This window comes from Anarrhichthys ocellatus, unplaced genomic scaffold (assembly GCF_004355925.1).
Source record: "Anarrhichthys ocellatus isolate YVR2014 unplaced genomic scaffold, GSC_Weel_1.0 scaffold232, whole genome shotgun sequence".
NCBI classification, from domain to species: Eukaryota; Metazoa; Chordata; class Actinopteri; order Perciformes; family Anarhichadidae; genus Anarrhichthys; species Anarrhichthys ocellatus.
This window is the reverse complement of record NW_022280262.1, coordinates 99,445-121,264: the sequence shown is the minus strand read 5'-3', so window position 1 is coordinate 121,264 and position 21,820 is coordinate 99,445. Positions and strand designations below refer to the sequence as shown.

Sequence of the window (21,820 nt, the reverse complement as noted above, 5' to 3'; positions counted from 1 at the left end):
AACGTTAACTAAAAGAAACGCGTTCATGTTCAAACTGTGGCATCCCTTCCCACCGAAACAGTTCAGATTGAACACGTTACTGCTGACGATAATTTATTTAAAAATAACAAATCAATATGAATGAAATGCTTCCCCATCTAACACACCGTGACAGGTTTATTACAACATGACAGTGTATCAGCTGCGTATAGAGCCCAAAGGAGAAACAAATTGAATCACACAATCGGCTATTATGCAAAATAATTATTTTACTACAATACAAGGCAACTGTACTTTATCCAACATGAAAATAATAAATACATTTCCAATAATTTATCATTTAATAGCTCACATATGAAAAGATAAATGACGGTTGTGACTGAGAAGCGTGGACCGGAGAGACTGGAGGAGGCGCCCTTTAAAGTGTCTGCTGATGGGAGAAGCCCGAGTCATCCACGCCTGTTGACAGAACAAAAGACACATCACCACACCGGGTTAACAAGCACTTTGTTACATCTCCATGTCTGCATTGGCCAAAACTGCAGCTGCTGAGCAAATAGCCACAAAACCTCCAAGTGATGCTCAGTGATGAATGAGCTCTCGGTTTCTCTCTTCTTAAATATTGAAGGTTTTGATGCATTTTCATTTCAGTGCAATCATGAACTGCTCCTCAAATATACACAAACTATAAATAGGGGATATTTATAGATGTTTAAACAATGTGCTTAATCTGTATATTTCTGTTCATGTTTAATCCCTTAGCATTCTGCGTTGGGTCTGTCGACGCTGAAGTTTAAAAGATCTGCATTATACGTTGATGTATAAGATCAGGACACTTAAACGTGTCTGTTTATAATGTGCAATAACTGTATCAGAATCGTTATAAAATCGTGTCTATCTGCACTCACCCCTATATTCTGCCTCATATTCTAACTGCATGTTGATTCTGTTATTCTACAAATACGTTTTTATATCTTCCTGCATTTCACACCTGTGAGTGTAAAAATAATTTGTCATCCATATAATATTTTCTCATATTGACCACACCTTCAGAACTAAACTTCTGTTTAATTTATAATGAATATTATGCAGCTGATTTAAATAACACCCACCTTCAGCATCCCAGCCCACTGAAGGAGCCGATCCTCTCTAGCCGGACACCGAAGCAGCTCCTCAGCCCGCCCTTCTTGTTTCGGCTCCACGAGCGCTTGGAGGTCCTCATGAGGTCTTTGAAGATACGCGCGAGGAGGCTTTCTTTAGCCTCCAGTACCAAGTTGCTGGGGTCGGAGGAGTCCCACGGCTGCTCCTCTGGAGCTTCGAACAACGACTTGTCTGTGTTTCCATCCTTCTCCTCCTCGGAGGAGTAATACGGGGCGGTGTTGATCTCCTCTTCTAAAAGCTGCTTCAAACTCTGCGGAGAAAAAGAAAACCCAGAGAGCTATAACATTGTGAGAGTAGAAACACACAGAAATGCAGGCCACAGTAAGCTCTACATGGATGTACACACATCTATTTATTCAAATTAAAATATGAACTGACTTTATTTTTATTTTACATGATTGCATTGGCTTTAAAATGTGCCGTCTTCATATCCCATTTGTTGAGCAGCTGAAAGGTGAACTCACCTGTAGTTCAGAAACGGGTTTGGCTCCCACGAAGTTCAGCAGTAACAGCAGAGATAAACAGCAAACTAAGATATGTGCGTTCATTTTTTGATTTTTTTTTTCTGTGAGGACTAGTTGGCTCGCGACTTAGTCCGTCCCTGCTCCTCTGTCTCGTGCTGTCTAGCGGGTGGCCAGGTGCCTCCTTTATAGATGACCTGATTCCGTCACGAGGCCTGGGAAAATTAATGAGGTGTGACTAATGCTCCTTCGCGTGGGAGTACAGGCTAACTTGACTGTTGGAAATGGGAACTGAACGTGTTCACAGGTTCAAACTCCTCTGAAGATCTCAGGAGACACTTCAGGCCCAGGTCTCTCAGGTCTTGGGTCCAGCAGCGTAAATGTAGACAGTAGCCTACAGGCTCTGCAAGGGCCGGTGGGGTAGGTGGGCCGTAAGACAACTATAGGGGGCTGAGACGAAAATAAAGAATAAATAAAGAGAAAATATTTTATTGTCACTTCATTTGCTAATTTATTTCAATTAGAGAGAGCAACAGAGGAGGGATCCCTCTATCAGGATGGACAGAAATGTGATAGATGTCATGTCTACAGAATGAACAACGCAACAGATTCAATGCATATGACAAAAAGTATTCATATTATGTGTGTAGTAAGCAGAATAATGATGGAACAATTACTCTAAAATGTGGTGAGGGTGTCTGAAAGTGGATACTCCTTCTAAAAAGCATTTGTTGTGGTATTCTTTTTTCATTTTTGTAAAAGCAATAAGCAGTAAAATAGCAATGGATAACAAAATGCTTATTCTAGATTACATTACATTACATTACATTACAGTAATTTAGCAGACGCTTTTATCCAAAGCGACTTACAATAAGTGTATTCAACATCGGTTTTCAAGAGAACTGCTAGTCATCAGAAGTCATAAGTGCATCTCCTTTTTCAAACAAGCATCTAAGAGCATAAACCAGAGCAGAAGTACAGTGCAGAAACTGTAGAGGTGAGTTTTCAGCCTGATGAAAATGGGCAGCAACTCTGCTGTCCTGACGTCAGTGGGGAGTTCATTCCACCACTGTGGGTCCAGGACAGAAAACAGCCGTGACCGGGTCGATCGGCCGCAGGGACCTCTGAGCGACGGGGCAACCAATCGCCCCGAGGCAGCAGAACAAAGTGGTCGGGCGGGGGTGTAGGGCTTGACCATGTCCTGGAGATAGGAAGGAGCTGTTCCTTTCACTGCCCTGTAGGCTAGCACCAGAGTCTTACACTGGATGTGAGCTCTTACAGGGAGCCAGTGTAGGGGACTGAGAAGGCAAGTTGTGTGGGAGAACTTGAGGCGATTGAACACCAGGCGAGCTGCAGCTTTCTGGACAAGCTCCAGAGGTCTGATGGCCGACGCCGGGGCTCCGGCAAGTAGTGAGTTGCAGTAGTCCAGGCGGGAGATGACAAGAGCCTGGATGAGCACCTGCGCCATCTCATCAGTGAGGAAGGGGCGAATCCTCCTGATGTTGTAGAGCAGGAATCTGCAGGAGCATGTAACCGATGCAATGTTTGCTGAGATTAACTATAAAAAGTATGTATGAATAAACTATAAAATAATATAAAATCATATGAATAATATCATAGTTGCTATTTTGTATATGCTTGTTTTTGGTATATTTGTCATATATCAGATCTGCAATGCTGATTGCTGGATAATATGTATGTTGAGGAAGTCTCTATTTGATCAGGTGACAAGATGATAACATATGCAGTGGTTAGATTAGGTGCCAAATCTGTCATGACTGACATGCTGAGCTCATCTGCAAGCCGAGAGAGCAGTCATGTCTTTAAAGCAGCAGTAACAGCGCCCGTCCTGTGGCTCATCACAATTACCTCACATCACTGTCTGGGTTGCTTAGAATCACAACCTCACATTTAAGTTACACCAAACATTGCAATGTAAAACAGAAACTAAACATCTTCTTGATTTTTTTTCTGGTTGTGTCAGAATTTGTTTTCCAATACTCTCTGCTCCTTTGACAGATTTCATAGCTTTCCCCTCACAGTCTGTGGTAATACTGAGACTTGATATCACCTGAGTAATTTCCTCTTTTTTCTTTGTACTCTTAGTGACTTTAACTGGAGCAGTTAATCCCAACTGTGACTTTTCTAAGGCGTATTGGATAAACTTTGTTCTTAATTCCGCTGTGTGTTTGGCCCACTTATCGGCAGGTTGACATCCTTTATTAGTGGAGAGGATTGTAATCATACCAGCACACAGAATGTTAATATTGGTGTATTCTTCAAATTCCCAGATTGTGTTCAGTGGGAGTGTTTTTAGAATAATTTATTTCAACAATATCAGTGCATGCATCTACAGAATTATCAAGACAAACAACATGGTTAGGTAAGTAAAGAGCAAACATAATTTGTTGGTATATAATCTACAAGTGAGCTTTCTGCTTGTTCCATTAAGTCTGAATCAACTGTTGCTGTCACTTTTCTCTGTCTTGTACCACACAAATACTCTGGAGGGGCAGATGTGCACCTGCAAAGTCCAGAGGTGGGACTCAGAGAAGACTCAGATGTTTGTGTGTGAGTGTGTATGTGCTTGTCCCGACTACCCTGCCACCATCCAGACAGGTACCAGGGGGTCGATGATGAGCGATTAGCCCTGGGCCCGCTGAAACAGAGCACACTGTGTGGAGGTGGATGGTGGCTAATTGACATTTCACCAACTGGAGGGCTATCATTGGAAATTGACTCAGGCCTCAGGGCAGATGTGAAAGCTCCACATGGAAAGAATCTGAGCTCCCCGAATTGAATCTGTTGGTGCCGTCACACAGACAGATGTGATACTGTTAGACTGATCTAGTCAGAAATAGCATGAGAACATAAAGTTAGGTTGTTCTTTTTGTTTTTGAAGTCTAATGGGCAGTGCAGTGGTATGTATTCAGATCCTTTATTTAAATAAATATCTGCTAAGTCACTATCGATCATGGAATGAGGTAACACAATGGTGACTGATAAAAGCCAATGAATTTGCAGTATTATTAACAGGGTGTCTGTAGCAACATTCCCAGGAAAAAACAAAAAACGAAACTGGAAAGTGAGATTGAAAAATACACCTGCAATTATTTCCAAAGAGACCAAGACTAAGATTGGAAATGTAAGTAAAAGCATCAGTACAGCGTGAAAATACGTATTTACAAGTGAAAAGCCCTGTAAGTTAATACTAGAGTAAAAGCCCAAATGTTGTATCACCTAAATGCACTTAAGTATCAAAAGTACAGTTCTATAAAGTAGAATGAAATGGAAATACTCAAGGAAAGTACAAGCACCTCAAAATTGTACTAACATACAGAATTTGAGGAAATGTATTTAGTTATATTCCACCACTCCAAATGTGTGTGAATTAATTTAAACCAAAATATATATTTGTTTTTTTTACGTAGGCCTTTCAAGTCCGATATGATGTGGATAGATCGTTTTGTATGTGTGTTAAGGGTGATTTGTGTGAGAATTGGCAAAAATTCAATTATCAACAGATTGTGAGGAGCTTACAGTGTTGACGTTAGGTCAAAGACATAGAGGTATCGAGTGAAGAGAGCATGCTAACCAGCTAGCCCAGCCCGTCCTGTCTTGTAATACCACTTGTATCTGGAGAGGCGATAGTGAGTCACTGTAGCGTTCAGTCCTCAGTCCAACATGAGAGGACGAAAGAGTAGACCTGGCCCGAGGGCTTGTTGCTCTGTTAGTGGCACAGTAAACACAAGATGGATGACGCTATTGGCATTGACCTTCATCACCATGCCAACAACCCGTTCCCAGCAGGAATACGCATTCAGGGGCAAAGAAAAGAAGTGATATAAAATGCAGCATTGGCGTGGCTCTCCATCACTGTAGAAAGCTCTTGGCTCGCAAAGAGATGGTTTGATGCTGAACTCGCAACATTTTATCAAATGAGGTCGATATACGGTGTGAACGTGGCTGCTTTATTGCTACAATGGTCTTGATAAAACAGAGCTAAGCAAGCTGCAATGTAAACAGTAGGCCGGGGCTACACGTGGAGATTAAAAGATAGCCATGTTATTTGAACCATCTCTCAGACTTTCAGCAGTTTTGTTGGAACTTGCGTGTTTTTGCCCTGCTGTTAGTGCTTTTCTTTTCTTTTTTCATTGATGACTGTAAGATGAAATTGTGTGGACCCAGTAGAGGTGAAATGCTGCTCCCTATTTGTTTGGAGAATGTGGTTCAGGTCTTAGACATTAAATTACAAAATAATTTAACATTGTTCTGAATAACATTGATCTGCTTGAACATCTCAGTTCTATACTAATGCTCTGTTTTAGAGGACAGGTGGTCCCAGTATTAATCAGTTGCCAATGGGCACATTTCCCTGTAGATCTCGACAGCTTCAGAAGGACTGAGCTATGCAGTTTGCTGGTTTAGACTGGCTGACATTTAAACGTGTTAACTGTCACTCAGATGAAGAATGTATGAACCCTCCTCACACCAGTTCCCCTCCATTAAAGGCCTTAATTAGAACACAAGCGCCTCATCATGTAAACGATGGCGCTTGCTAATCTGAGGCGAGGAACTCTAAAATGAGAGGCATACAAATACTGCCGTCAGCCCCTTAAGTCAAACAATACAGCAGTGTTGCAGAGAGGAACTCCCCACTGAAATAAATAAACTATGACTCTGTTTGATAGAAATTATTGACTTTACAGATGATACCAATCACAAATTTTACTTTTTTCTCTCACCACTGCACGTTAACATGGTTCATTTTTGGACATTGAAGTCGCACAGGCTGCATCGCTCAAAGGATGGCAATGTCCATCACTGAAATGTCAATCCTGACTGAAATATCTGAACAAATACTGCATGGTTTGCCATGTACAGACATTCATGGTCTCCAGAGGATACATTATAATCACTAGAGATCTTCTGACTTTTCCAATACTTTGATTTATGACCAAATACAGTACATGGAATACTAAAGAATGAAAAATACTTTTCCTTCTGGAAGAAAGCGCAGAGACACATATGAACCACACAACAAAGGCCAGGTTGTGTGTGATGTTGCTGAAACCTTATATGAACACAAAATGCTGTAACATAACACACCTAACATTTCAGCTTTATAAATCAGTGGAAAATCAAAGTGTATTCAGTGTGTGGATTGAACTTTTGGAAATTACAATGTTGGTTTAAAATGAAATTGATTTATGCCTTTGATTCAGCATTTCCCACTGAATTACTGGGTAAAGTTTGATGCAGTGACATACATAATATTTTGTATCTTCAAGAGCACCATTGGCCTGAAGAGTTAAGAGTTTGATAGCTGCATATCACTGTGGGTTCAGACATCTGTATTGCAAAAGGCTTTAGGGTGCAAGGTCAAAGCAAACAGGAGTTTTCTTCTTGAATGAGAATGAGAGTTAAAGATTTATGAAAATATAAACAACACTAACTTAACATGACGTGAATAGAGCAGGTAAATATGGTCTTTGATCTGTGAAAGAAAGCAGCTGTCAGGCCAAAAGACATGTCATTCACAATGCCTTCATTTGGGCTTCAGTTCATCACAACTCAGGACTTGGGAGGCATTCAGCTAACAGAAGTCATGTAAATCAAAGGAAATCACTATTAAACTGATGTGTGCACACATTTGGAATATAGATATGCACAAATAAGGGTCTTATATTGGCTCAACCTGGTTTAAAGCAGCATCAGGCAGTTATTTTTAGTGAAAAAGCTCTAACCCACTGCACACTACCTGGCCATCAACAAACGTTAGACGAACACACTTAGAGCAGATAAAGAGAGATGCCTCAGGAGTTGGTGGAGACCAATGATAGAGCTAAAAAAGAAAGAAAATTAGACTTACATTCATCCTGTTGCCAGAAACATGACTTATAATGATGATAATATTTCTCCATAACTGCTGAACAAGTTCATTGTGTCAAGGGTCTGTGAGTGGTCCTGTCAACAAGTGGGCAAAACATGATGAAGGCTTCTTTAAATGTACAAATCAAGGTGTTTACCATATTCAATATATAATTATACACTTTTTTTAGGCAATGACCACAATTGTTCCCTAATCTTAACCAAATACTTTTAGTGACCAGAATTCATCCAAACCTTGCAATCAGTCAGGAGGATTATGTAGTCCAAAACCTTTTATAATACAGTTAAATCTCTTTGTTATTAAGTCTTTTTTATGTAAAAAAGTTTACTTTGCCACTACTTTAATCTTTTATTATATCAGTCAATAATGAGAGCTCAGTTATGTCAATGTGTTTTGCATGGGTTAGTATGAGAAAAGGGCAAGACACGCTTATGGTAATGTTTCACCAACAGCATCTTCGGAGGCAGACACACAGTGACACACTGTTAACATGCTAATGACAACACCAAGGATAGCAAGAACTCCATCATGGTTATGAGTCGGACACGTTTTCTGACACTATTTGAACCCGGCATCCAGCGCTGGGTGCTGGATGCAGGGAATGTGACACCTGATAAATGATGGGACAGAGAGACAGTCAGTCGTGGCTGCTCATCTGAGCCATCCTGTCAACAATGTTCCACCACTTCGTCCTCTCAGCTGATTAGCTTATCACCAACACACTACCTCAGCTGCCCTAAAGCGGCTGCTCCAACACAACGCCATTCTACTTTACAATGAAACATTCAGAGTTTCACTGAAAAGTTTACCTTTAACCCATTGAGAGTGTGATAGATGTAACTCATTGGCTTGAGGTGAATTCAATTCCTCTGCCTTTGCCATTTTTAAATTGAAATTAGTTTTTGAATGTAAGAATTTTGTAATGATCGTATCACGAAAGAATTATAACATCTATATAAATATAAATATATATATTAAACATGTTGGTATTAAGAAATAGTCTTTCTTTTTTCTACCTGACCTTCCTCCCGCCCACCGTTTACTCATTTCCACCTAACGGTAATTATTGACAACTTAGCTAATTATAGCAGTCAAAACTTCCCTCTGTAAACAATCTGGCAGATTTGATTTACTCTTGTCGGTAGAGATGAACATTAAGCTGGTGGTTATTTTTGAATTGGTACCTATTGAGGGTTTTCCATGTTGGCCTTAGTGTTTCCTGGGTTGACTGTACAATGAGAAGATGTGAGGAGCTCATACTGAAGGGTCAGTGCAGAAATGATGATTCTGCACTGACATATGGCCTGTGCTGCATCATGCCTTCCTCTATCCCTATTTATGTCTTTCCACTTCTGTTTGATATCAGTGGATCTATTCACTTGTCCCACTGAGGGTCAGAGGTCTGAACCCATCATTTAGTCTATCAATTCAATTCAGTTCAATTTAATTTATTTTGTATCTCCCAAAATCACAAATCAGAAATTTGCCTCTGAGGGCTTTACAATCTGTACACATGCAACATCCTCTGTCCCGGGACCCTCATCAGTAAACTCATATCACAGTCCTAACACACAAATACAAACATGATTCACATCTAGGCAATCAAGAGTGTTCATTTCACCCACATATACACACAGGGTGAACATGAAGAGTAATTAGTTCCCCTCCCGCCAACCCCTCTTGTTGTGAAGGGATGTTGCTAGCCGCCGCGCCACATAAAATAGTCACACAACTAAACACAGAGGCACAACTTAATACAAAAATATGCTGCATGTCACACACAACACAACACAAATGAGTTACAAAACAACAAGTTTCCTAGAGAGTAACAAACATACCCTGACACACCCATTATATTCATGGTTTGTGGCTCATGAAGTTATTGGGGTTGATTTTCCATCTGCTGTGTTGGAAAATGAACATTAAACTATTTAATTTAGTTTTGGTATAAACATTCTGATTTCATGATTCGGATATTATTGCAGTCTTTGCTGTTAGCCTATAATTAGCCTTTAGCTGATTAATAGCTTATCAACACCAATCTGCATCATGCAATCAGAATGTTGAAACTATAACAAAACTTACATCATTAACTCATTTCTATCGTGTTCACTGTGACTTTATCTATCTGCTTATGCTACATCATCATTCATCGCAAAAGTAAAACAAGAAGTAAACACACTGCACATCACCAAGACTTCAAGAGACATGTTGGTTGGCTGTGTTCAAAATGACACCATTTTTCACTCCTTCACTATTCCTTTAATAATTCTGTAGTTTAGTCAATCAAATGGTTTGGACACAGCCGTTGGTTCCTTCTGCGGCCCTGGTCTACATCAGGTAACCTAATGATGACGTCCATAAAGAAAATTACTCTGGTGACTGAAATCACCAAAATTCAATATGCGATCGTCTGGTAATTATCATTTGTGGCAACAGTAACTGCTATCTAGCAAAAGTTACATATTGTTACATAGTGGCTTCACATTACACCAGAACAGGTCCACAACTCCGATCCACCTTGCTCATGGCTGAAGCTGCAGCAAAACACCGTCCATCAGCCCTGATGTCTATTCCTGTCCTAGACTGATCCCAGACTCCCACGCCATTACATCATGCCTTCCCCTTCCCGCCGGCTGTGGAAAGACTAGCATGCATATGTTATAAATGTGACCCCTCTAGTGCCACCTGTACACAGATAAGGCTATTTTTGCACAGCAATGATGGTGTTGCATATATATGTGGCATTTGCTCATGCTAATTTTAACACTGATCACCTAAAAAATAAGTTTTTTCAGTCACTTTTGCTTTGTTACTGGTCACTGGAACAGGTGTTTTTTTACAATAAGAAATAGTGTTATACCGTAATGAAACATATTTAATCCAGACATTTCCATTTCACAGACTTGTCAGCATGGATACAGATTAGTGATAGTAGATAGTATCAAGCTATTAAAATGAGTCATACAGTATGGCGCTGTCAATTAGAATCTTTATTATGGCCTCTAATTAACTCTGATTCTGTTAAGTAATGGGTTTGATACGTGTTAGAGATTAGCTGTTCCTCTAGTCCACTACATTCATTTTACCTTTGTGACTTGTTATTAGTTTCTTATCTTCTTCATCTTTCTGACTCAATGTTGTCATTTACTTTACAAAAAAGACAACGCTATTTATCTGTAAATATTTGGTAAATGTTGAAAGGATAACATATTGAATCAATACGTATATTTAGGATCACAGCACCAATATCAGCCCTTGGATAATAATTCATCAGTTGATTTCTGTATTTTAGAGGTATGGAAATAAAGCTAGATAGTATATGTGACAGTATTAATGGAGACCCTGAAGTGTTCAAGATGAATTCAATATTCATATGAATAAAACAGGTTAGTTATCATAACCATGGAAATGTAAAATACTTTTTTAAAAATTACATTCCAACTGTATCACTGCAAAACACCATTTGTTGGGGTCGCCAGTTCAAGTGCGGCCATTTGACATTTCTCCACAGAAACCTTTTGACTCCATGACATCTCCCGCAGTCCACCTGTGAATAATGATCTGCTCATTTGAGTAATTATTATAAGCACATGGGATTTCTTATCACTCATTAGGCCAAAGACCTGTGGATAAATACAGTGCCATGGTTACATGGCCTCTATAATGGATCTGGCTCTTAGTGTTGCTGGATTACCGACCAGGCAAAATCAACGACTGCCCCCAGGGGCCCCAAAAGCTCCATGCTCATTGTGTGTCAGCTCGTTTGTACTATTATGGATCGCTGGGTCTATGGTGACCCACTATCGCCTCTCAAGGTACAAGTATTACAGGACAGGACGGGACAGGTTTAGCCGTTTAGCATGCTCATTTCAGTAGATATCTCCAATACATAGACGTCTTTGACTAAACAGCAGCACTGTAACCTTTTCACATTCTGTTGATAACGATATATCCTTTTTTAATGCTTTAAACCAAAATTCAGGTCAGCTCTTACACAACGCACCTTTAAGACCTTTATCGTTCGTTATATAACTTCCACTATGTTGGATTTCATCGGGAGGGATGTTACAACCTCCGCTGGTAGTATTGGTGGTACTGGTGTATATTTAGGGCCCGAGCAATGTCGGGCCAGCGAAGGCCCGTAAACGTACGCATTTTTGGAGGACTTACCATGCATGAAAACTCACCAAATTTTGGGGACTTGTCAGGCCTGGTGAAAATAGCCATCTGAAAACAATGCATCGTTCTGTGTAAAAAGATGGCTCTCTAGCGCCCCCTACAAGTCGGACCGGCGACGCCCCTCGGCCAGTATGTCCGATTTACTTGAAATTCAACACACATGTCCAAATCCGCTAGATCTAAAAAACAAAAAAAGCCTCTCAGACCCCTAAGCTCCGCCTACTTAGATTTTCCGCCATCTTGAATTTAGTGAAAAACACATTTTTGCAAACTTCTCCTACACGCTGGGTCCGATTTCTATATAATTTGCTATGGATCATTAATGGACCTATATCATCTAAATTTTCAAAAGCTTTTTTATATATCTTAGCGTTTACAAGATATGGACCAATGAACTTCTTAGGGGCGTGGCATAAAATCAATACACATAACTTCTCAACCATTTGTCCTAAATTCCCAAAATTTTCAGCTTGTTCCAAACGGTCCCAAACTTCACATGCTTGATAACACTCATGGCCTGAGGATGTCTACTAGCAAATTTTCCCTAATACTCACAGCGCCACCTGCTGGCGAAAGGAAATCCGATTTACATGACTTTTACCCAATGTGATTTACACTTGATATAGAGCTACATGATGCATGTGTTCTGTAGCGCCAGGCAGCGGATACAGGAAGCATCGGACTATTTGCAAAGCATCATTTCCAGCATCAGGCGTTTCACGCAGGATTAAAAACAACCCGCCGGCACCCCCGATGTGCTGGAGGATGCGAGGGCCCGTTCATCGCTGCTCACAGCTTTAATTCATATTGTATTTACTCCTGTGAGTTCAGTTCTCCCATGCAAATATTGCTGTGGTCCTCATCTACATGATTGGTCACTAAAGCAGAATGGGGATCCCCCTTCATCAATTGGATGACTATATGCAGACTGCCTCCGATCAATTCACACATACCTCCTCTGATCACCTGCCCACTCCACATATGATCTATGGATGTCTTTCAATCCCTATCTTCTGAACAATACATGGCTTTATTTTGCCCAATTAGGTCAGTGTTATGTTGCATCCCTTTCCCTCAGTATTTCCCGATTGTAACTTGTATTTACCTCGGTTAAATGTTTTGTCAAAATGACCACACCACAAAGACCAGGTAGTATTCTATCAAAGAAATTGTAAACCGTACACACTGCACACGTGGTAGGTTTTTAGAAGCCCATTTTGAACCCGGGGGCCTCTAACAGGTTAATGTGGCCCTGACAGTGTCAGGCGATCCCTCCTACAAATGTTTGGCCTGCAGAGGGCTGAACTCTAGTGGGCCGACTGCACCTCCTCCCAAAATGACACAATCCTGCAACCGCATCACAGAGAAGTTCAAGTTAATGGTGCCTTCAGGTGCTCCTCATCAACTCAAGTCAGACATGCCTGATTTATTTTGGAAGTTCAGGAAAAGTTACATTCAAATTCAAACAATAAACTCAGACAATCTCCACAATAATAAAGATTGTATTTCATTTCAACTGTTATCCTCATCCAACCGATTTATGGTGAATATCTTCCCCGTTTCAATGTCACTGTATGATCCCAACAAAACTTGTGTAGTGATGTTTGTGTAGTTCATCACTTGCTTCCACTATTTACATTTTGCATTTCATGTGTTTACCAGTGACCTACAATGGAAACACCAGGATATGCTGAGTGCAAAGTTTCTTAGTCCTTTCAATGGTATTCATGATCAGCATTTATTAATCATTAACATTTCCTTTACAGATACTAAAAAAGGCTTTACACAACTCTTTTACTTATTCATTAACTCAAGTTAATAAGTAGTACAACAGTTAGTTCCAGGATATCAGGGAGAAAAAGCAACCAAACAAATAACACCAAAGAAACAGAGGAAAAAAACAAGGTAAATCAAATATTACTTATAATAAAAAATATATTTTCATCAGAAGAAATCACAGTAAAAACTTGAAGTAAATGATACATGATACAAGTGCCCTCTGGTGGTCCAATATGCAAGAAAACATGAATAAGTGCCCTTCCAGTGGAGAAAACATGATAAAGTGGACTCTAGAGTAGGTTGATGCTACGCACATATAGCTCAACTGAAACATGAGACATTTTGTATATTAATTCAAATAGAATCCGTTCTAAGTCACAAAGGCTCCGCCCTCGACTGGACTCTATGGTTAATACTCTCCTGCAATCACGAGCAAGCATTCGCCCACTGAAAATTTGCATAAGTATAGCCAGCCAATCAGGTCGTGCCAACCCGAATACATGCAGACTACACAGGCAGCACACACCGCTAGCCATTTCATTTTGAATGTAATTGCCGCTTCAAGAACCTTGTCAGTAACCATCATGTCCCGGCCTCATTGCTGGTGCCTGCTCCGGCCTCGCAGTCCACTTCCACAGTCAGCCGGCTGGTCAGAGAGCAGGAAGCTTCTACCCCTGCTGCTTCATGACGGGGTAACACTAGAACATTTTTACTAAATATTTCAACTGAGTCAACATGTGGTGCAGCTGGTACAAACTTGTGTGTTAGGTGTTTTGCTGGCAACTACCCAGCCCGCTGTCTCAGACTGACATTCTCGACCGCAACATTGGCCAAATCAATTATCTGATTCAGGGAGTAGTGACAGCCATTGGCCCGTGTGATGTCTCTAGCCACGTTGGGCTCTCCCTATGTGTGGCTGGGACCCACAGCACTGCCAAAGAAGAACCATGATGATCTCCTGGGAGGCCCCTTCATCACAGATGAGCTCTTTGGATTGATTTCATCTATCACTCAGTGCTTTAAACGTCTGGAAGAGGAGAAATCCCAGCTCAGCCGTCACCTTTCGCTTGCTCAACCTCAGTGCTGAGGCATAGCTGAGGCAAAGCGTAACAACGCAACGTTGCCTCCACTTCTTCGGGCGCCTCCGTCGAGACTCCCCAACATCACCCCTGCGCTGCCAAGATGAACGGATTCAGCTGAGCACATATAGGGCTCCGTGTCAGCAGAAGGGTCCTGCTTGGAGCAGACCAACAGCGCAGAAATGTCCCCTCTCCACCTCGCCGGCTTAGCATGGCGTCTCGTTGAATTCGGCCCAAACAGAATGACAATTTACTGCTGCCCAGTGACACCCTCTCCATCCTGTCCGCCCGTTACTTGGTTTGTGTGGCTGCTCTCCTTGCAGGTATTGAAAGTGCGTGTGGTAGAGGGTCATCAGTAAAGTGGCAACACCTGGGCTCATCAGCAACAATTGCAACACATGGGCCCTGTGTGCCAGTGCTAGCTCTTAAAAAACCTCTTTAAGCTCAGTTGCTGGTTCTCTCTCCTCCCTGAAACACCCATTTGAGTTTTGGTAAGACGTTTAGTTTTTGTTTCAACATTTCGTATACACTGTTCCCACTCATGCACTCACTTAAACTGCTGAAAACTTTACATGCCACTGTTAGTTTAAGCTTTCCTCTTGTGTTGACTTTAAATTAACGAACAATATATTAATTGGCTTGGTTGTGTGCATCTCCCTCATTTGTCATGGCCATTCGGCCCGCTTTGTAACAAGGGGGGGCTCTTGCATTCAAATTTGATTTGTTTGAGGCCATGGTAGTGGTTACGTCCAGCACACCCTGTGTTTGGGGTATGCATTTTGGATAGGAAAGTTGATGTAATTTATGGTGTTGTTGCTGCGTTAGTCTGGAGAGTTTGGTACTGCAGCCAGTGTGTGTGTGTGTGTGTGTGTGTAGACACGAGTGAGTAGGTGTGAACTATCCGAAGCGAATGCATGGTCCTCTAGTGCGTTAAAGTTTTTTTTGTTTTTTTTTGTTTTCCCTGGTGGTTATAGCAATGTGGTCTGGTTCATTGGTTTGTGTTTTTCAGCACACATCCACATTTGTCAGGTGAGTAGCCAGCTTGCTGGGGGCCTAACCGGGCTACCAGTTTAAAGCTAGGGTTGGTCATTTTGAAAAACGAGCAAGACTACACTAGATTCTAAAAATTATCCAACCGAAAAACCCAGCTCAGTGTTTCCAACTCTTTTCCAATGAAAGTAGCTAGCTCCAAAAGTTGCTAAATCAAGCACAAATGTTGCAAAGTTTGTAACACTGACAGCCCGACCCTCCCAGCCTCTCTCAAAAGCCACTCCCCCAAATTATAATTATGGTAAATGACAGTGGCGGGCCGTCAGGGCTGGCCTAAACAGAATCACAAAGCTATATATATTTAAAAAAAAAAAAAAAAAATCTATTTAATAATTTTTCTTAAATACATTACATGTATTATAATTTATATAAATATTTTCCCATTATCTTATTTTCTCATTGCACAGCTACTGTCTTCCTCAGTTGCTCTGCTTCCAGTGCAGCTTGTTTTAAGTAGAGCTTTTATCCAATCAGATTTCACCTCTGTGTCTCTAGGTAAGAACAGAGGCCCGAGGCCTGCAGAGTCTCACCTGCAGCCAGTGCAGATTAAAGTAAATGGGGACGATATTGTTGATTGTCATAGTCTTCAACCAATCAGATCTTTAGTTTGACATGTTGGGCATATTCTTTGACTATCAGAGCCTGCGCGCCGGCCTATAATGACGTCAGCATTACATGCCGCCAGTGTCCGTGTGTAGCTGTCCCGCAAGGTACAGAGTGTGCTGTGATTGGTCAGTGGGTGAGCACGTGACTATCGTGAAACGAAACTTAACAGCCAGCAGAGGCTGATGGGTAGTGAATCACATCACGTGATGCAGCTCAGCCAATCAAAATGCATTCTGACTGAGTGAGATGCACCATGATAGAGGAACCTGAGCCGAGGAAAGACATTGCAGAGCAGTACGATCAACACTCATGTTGTGAAAGTAAAATCCTATGTTAATCTCTTTGGGTCGCAGCTTGTCATTATGGAATGACTGTGGATCCCACAGCCAGACCAGCTGAGAACATTATATTTTCCTGAATTTAGGCTTGGGCATTTTCTAAATGCTCTAGCATTATTCAGACGACTCGTACCGAACGGCTTAATACGAAGATGTACATAGTTACAGCCTTAAAAATGAATAACAGCTGTTGCGGCACAATGTGGTTATCAGGTGGTATTTCAGCTGCAGGACAGCAGTGAAGGCCCAGGTATAACATGCACGGCCCGCCACTGGTAAATGGACTGTACTTGTACAGTGCTTTTCTAGTCTTCCGACCACTCAAAGCTCTTTAACACTACGTGTCGTCATTCACCCATTCGCACCCATTCACACACTGACAGGGGCCAACATGCAAAGTGCCAGCTGCCCATCAGAAATAACATTCATACCCATTCATACACCATAGGCACAGCGAAATCAAGAAACTACCGAGACAATGGCGGATGTAATCTCGTACGTGACCACGCAAGACTACAAAATGGCGCGAGACTATGATGGAGACCGCGTTTACACGCACGTGCGTTTAAGATGGGTAGCTAAATCAGTATGTCTGAGTGCGTGGGTTAGTAAAAGAAGAGAGGAAAAAAAAGGAAAACACTCAAAACAAGGCAGATCCTCACCGCTGCAGTAAAATACAGAAACTGTTACTATATCACACAGAAACCCGACTGGCAAACAAGGATTTGGCCAGCTGCGATTCTGGTGTTTTAAATGATAACGTAACAATTACCAACTTCACGCGTGGTGATGATCTAACACAACACTATTACAGCAGTATGGAACACAACAGTAGTTTCTTCACAGCACGAACTCTGCACGAACTCCGCGGCCCACAAGAACACGTCAACAATACAGTAAAGTTGGAACAAAACAAACGAGGTAATAAACGCACTCTCTCTGCCCAGACACAAGCCTCTTACTCTGAGATGACTTCGTACAGTCGATGTGGTTCTTCGAGTTTCTTGGTTAAACTCGGGACTCCTCGGAAGTTAAGGGGATTCTTTTTCCTTACAACCGGCAAATGTCAACTTGATTGGAAAGAGAATATGTCCTTACCTTTCTCTGAAGAATGCATTTTCTTCCTTCTGGAAGCAAGTTGTCCGCTTCTCTTTTTCAGGACCCGAAAACATTGTTCGTCCAGCAAAGTTAAGACTAGGTTCTTTTAAAAGCAACAACGTTGTACGCACCTCCTATCATGTGAATCGAATCGGTGGGATGGCACAGAGCTGGAGGTGACAGAGTTTTATAGGCCCAATCGCCCCCCCTTACGGATTCACGGACTTTGAGGCGTGCTCCCGCGAAGTCCGTGAGGGTTTAGGGATGTCCCACTGTCAAATCATCAAGTGTTTGAGGCTCTCTAGCATAGCAGATATTTTGAGCCCTTTATGAACCCTTTCCGTAAGTCAGCATTAGATGCAGACTTTCCCTGAGGGAATTACCCACAAATCATTGCAATGTGACATTAACCAGTGGACGCATGGAGACCTAAAAACAAAAGGTAAACAAAGAGGACGTGCTCAGCCTGTCATTAAATTTACTCAGAAACATTAAGGATTAAAAAAAGAGAGATCAGAGGATATTTATTTATTTATTTATTCATCAAATATTTGATTTTGTCATTGAAGCTGTTTTGACAAAAATTAAGTAAATAGATTATTTTAATCTGTACGACTGCAGTAGGAGCTGTGTCCACATTCTCGGCAATAAGTCAGACACGTTCCCGGTGGGTGTTGGCCTCCGCCAGGGCTGCCCTTTGTCACTGGTCGTGTTCATGATTTTCATGGACAGGATATCTAGGCGCAGCCTGGCGGCGGAGAACGTCAGTCTCGGGGGTCTCGGGATCGCCTCTCTGCTATTTGCAGATGATGTGGTCCTGTTAGCCTCCTCGGATCGTGACCTCCAGCATTCACTGGGGCGGTTTGCAGCCGAGTGTGAAGCGGCGGGGATGAGAGTTAGCACCTCCAAATCTGAGGCCATGGTTCTCTGCCGGAAACCGGTGGATTGCTCCCTCCAGGTGGGGACGGAGTGCCTACCTCAAGCGAAGGAGTTCAAGTATCTTGGGGTCTTGTTCACGAGTGAGGTAAGATGGAGCGGGAGATCGACAGACGGAACGGTGTGGCTGCAGCAGTAAAGCAGGCGCTGCACCGGACCGTCTTGGTGAAGAGGGAGCTGAGCCGGAAGGCAAAGCTCTCAATTTACCACTCGGTCTACGTTCCTACCCTCACCTATGGTCACGAACTCTGGGTCGTGACCGAAAGGACAAGGTCGCGGCTACAAGCGGCCGAAATGAGTTTCCTCCGTAGGGTGGCCGGGCTCAGCCTTAGAGATAGGGTAAGGAGCTCGGTCATCAGGAGGGAGCTTGGAGTAGAGCCGCTACTCCTTCGCGTCGAAAGGAGTCAGCTGAGGTGGTTCAGGCATCTAATTAGGATGCCTCCTGGACGCCTCCCACTGGAGGTTTTCCAGGCACGTCCAACTGGGAAGAGACCCCGGGGAAGACCCAGAACAGATTACATCTCCCAGCTGGCCTGGGAACGCCTCGGGATCCCCCAGAATGAGCTGGAACATGTTGCCGGTGAGAGGGAAGTCTGGGTCGGCCTGCTTGACCTGCTGCCACCGCGACCCGACCCCGGATAAGCGGTGGAAAATGGATGGATGGATGGGTTATTTTAAGTTACCTCTCATCTTGTGAGGAAAGAGCCTGAAGACATTCAAATCAGGGAGTACAAAGTATAAAATAAATACACACAATTGTCATCATGGTAACGTGACATGCTGCAGCAAAGTGCTGTCCCATTCCTATTTACACCATTTCAAGTCCTCACAGTCTCTCACACTCACCCACTTATCAGGTGATGTCAGTAAGTCCTTGAGGGTTCAGGGTTCGAGGCTTTAGGGGGGACATTGGGACTGGACCATAGTTTCAGGGACAGCAGGGCTGCAGCAAAGGAAGCCCTGTGGTGCCTGTGGCTCTCGTCGAATGAGAGCCGAGATGGAAGCTTAACTAACCCATCAAGGACCTCAGGCTACTCCACTACCCAGCATGCTGCTGGCTGTCTGATGTTCGGTTGCAGGAAAATAAGATGGATGAAAGCAGCGGGAGGTTGGTGACTGTTGAGCCCACATCTTCACAGAGACCCGGATCCATTGTTTATCCCAGATCAAGCTGCACTTGATGGACGGACAGCAGGACAGAGGGCAGGACTCCGGTGGGACAAGAGGAGGTGGACTCTGTGTTTACATCATGATGCTTGGTTCTCAAACAGTCAAAGTTGATGGACAATTTTTTCTTTATGTTGGCCATATATATGTTTTTGTTGCTGCTGTTTTCATTCCTTATGACGCAAATTCAAAAAATGTACTACTGTTTTTGTTTTGTTTAGTTTGTCATGTGTTTGTGTTGCAAATGGACTACAACTGAATTTCATTGTGCATCCCTGTGTTTTATAATGACAATAAATGACCCTTGGATCCTTGAATGCGGGTAAGCACATCCTTATTTGCTACGCTATTTTCAGTTGCCGAATACGTCCTTGTGATTGGAGGAGAGCATTACACATAGAGTCCAGTGGAAGGCTTGTTGGGTTTGAGAGGCTAGAGGAATGTTTTTTTTATATTGCAGACTTGAGACTTGACTTGGAAGACTTGACTTACAAGACTTGTGAGCATTTCTGGCATGTAGTAAAACGCTTTGAGTGGTTGGAAGACTAGAAAGGCTCCAAATAAATGCAAGTTAATTTACCATTTATCTTAATTATGCTAGGATAGGTTGACATATTCCAAGTCTGTCTTTCAACAATACTCATGTCATTTTCTGGTCACTATAATTGGTAACACTTTATAATAACTACACGCTACGAAGCATTAGTTAAGTATGAGTAAACACTTAATTCATCATTTGTAAAGCATTGTTTCAACATTAACACTCATTAGTATGCAATTCATAACAGTTTTAAATGTTTTATTGTTGATTAACAATCTCGTCTATTATGTGTTTCGTGATTGTGTTTTCTTATTAATCAAGAATAAAACATTTATAACTATTATGAATTGCATAATGAGTGTTAACGTAGGAACAATGCTTACAAATAATAAATTAAGTGTTTACTCATACTTAATTAATGCTTCATAGCGTGTAGTTATTATGTGTTGCCCTATAATTGTTCCCTTTGTCCACATGGCAATTAAGAGGTCCCTATATAAAGACACTTTAATGTAACCAAATACACATTCTACTTTTAAAGTCCTAATAATAAAATGTAAGTTATCTTGTTAAACAAGTTAGTATCTTTTTTTTTTAGTATAAAATTATTCATTTGAGTTTCTCTGCAGAGAAGGAATAGTAACACAAAAGGGTCAAATTCATACTAAAAAGGCAGTACCTTTGGAAGATGCCCGCTTGATTTGGCTAAATCAATACACTGATGCATCATGGTAGCTTTGCCTAAATCTTTTTTTACACAGAGGACTGTATTTTCTCCACCATCATCTACATTGGAAGCCCATATAGGAAATGATCTCTTCCTTGTCAGTGGGCATATAGTTAGGAGTAGCTGTGAAAAATATGAACCTGTTCTTTAATTGATGCTGATCAGAGGACCTAACGGTCCCAATGGTGTCGCAGGAAGAGCGACGGTCATAAATATACTAAGGTGAGCTTCCCAAACCAACAGTGGATTCTACAGTAGGCCTGCATTCAACAGCCAGTGAGCAACACTGGAAGACTGATTGTAATACTGACTCTATTATGAATTAGCAAAACCAGGCTAGATGGCTGCCATCACAACAGCCTATTTTCCTAGAATATAGAAATGATGAATTGACCCGTTCTCTGAATGTGTCTGCCTTTAGGCCTCACATTTGTTGACAAATTAACCAAGTTACAACTACTGTAATATAGTTCAGAAAGCCAGACATCCAAACATGGTTTAACATTAACATTACATTATCATTTTCTTATTTAGCATCATCAGAATTATTATATAGCCAAAAAAACAAAGAACTGAGGAGGAAGTAAAGCATTTGAGAAGGGCAGAGCGCGATTCAGACAGAAAGCATGTTCTCCCTCAGCAAGTCATCACGCTGTCCCCCCTTGTGACAGTTTTATTATCAGAGCTGGTATGCAACACAAGAGTAATTTCCCCTAATGATCTCAGCTGCCTTCCACACCTCAGGACAAGTGAGTGTGGCTGACATGAGTGGACAGGGGGAGGAAGGGGGGGGACAAGGGAGAAAGATAATAAATATAGGAAG

At 41.9% G+C, this 21,820-nt stretch overlaps 1 protein-coding gene across 2 annotated transcripts; it reads right to left on the bottom strand.

The window, feature by feature from the left end:
- Nucleotides 1–322: 322 nt before the first annotated feature.
- On the bottom strand, nt 323–1,742 carry nppal (natriuretic peptide A-like). 2 transcript variants are annotated; one of them, XM_031879180.1, is made up of 3 exons: nt 1,605–1,742; nt 1,092–1,417; nt 323–438 (listed from the first exon to the last, which is right to left on the bottom strand). In XM_031879180.1, exons 1-2 carry the CDS (start codon nt 1,686–1,688, stop codon nt 1,094–1,096), a joined length of 408 nt encoding a protein of 135 aa, XP_031735040.1. In that variant the 5' UTR covers nt 1,689–1,742; the 3' UTR covers nt 323–438; nt 1,092–1,093. The 2 variants fall into 2 exon arrangements, with proteins under 2 accessions (XP_031735040.1, XP_031735041.1); XM_031879181.1 differs by having other exon boundaries at nt 1,092–1,390.
- Between the last annotated feature and the right edge of the window lie 20,078 nt (nt 1,743–21,820).

What these genes read in the sequence shown, in the direction of transcription:
- nppal (XM_031879180.1), bottom strand. Translation starts at nt 1,688, where the DNA reads ATGAACGCACATATCTTAGTTTGCTGTTTATCTCTGCTGTTACTGCTG. An exon ending in AACCCGTTTCTGAACTACAG is followed by an intron (nt 1,418 to 1,604) that starts GTGAGTTCACCT and finishes ACAATGTTATAG; the next exon opens with CTCTCTGGGTTTTCTTTTTC.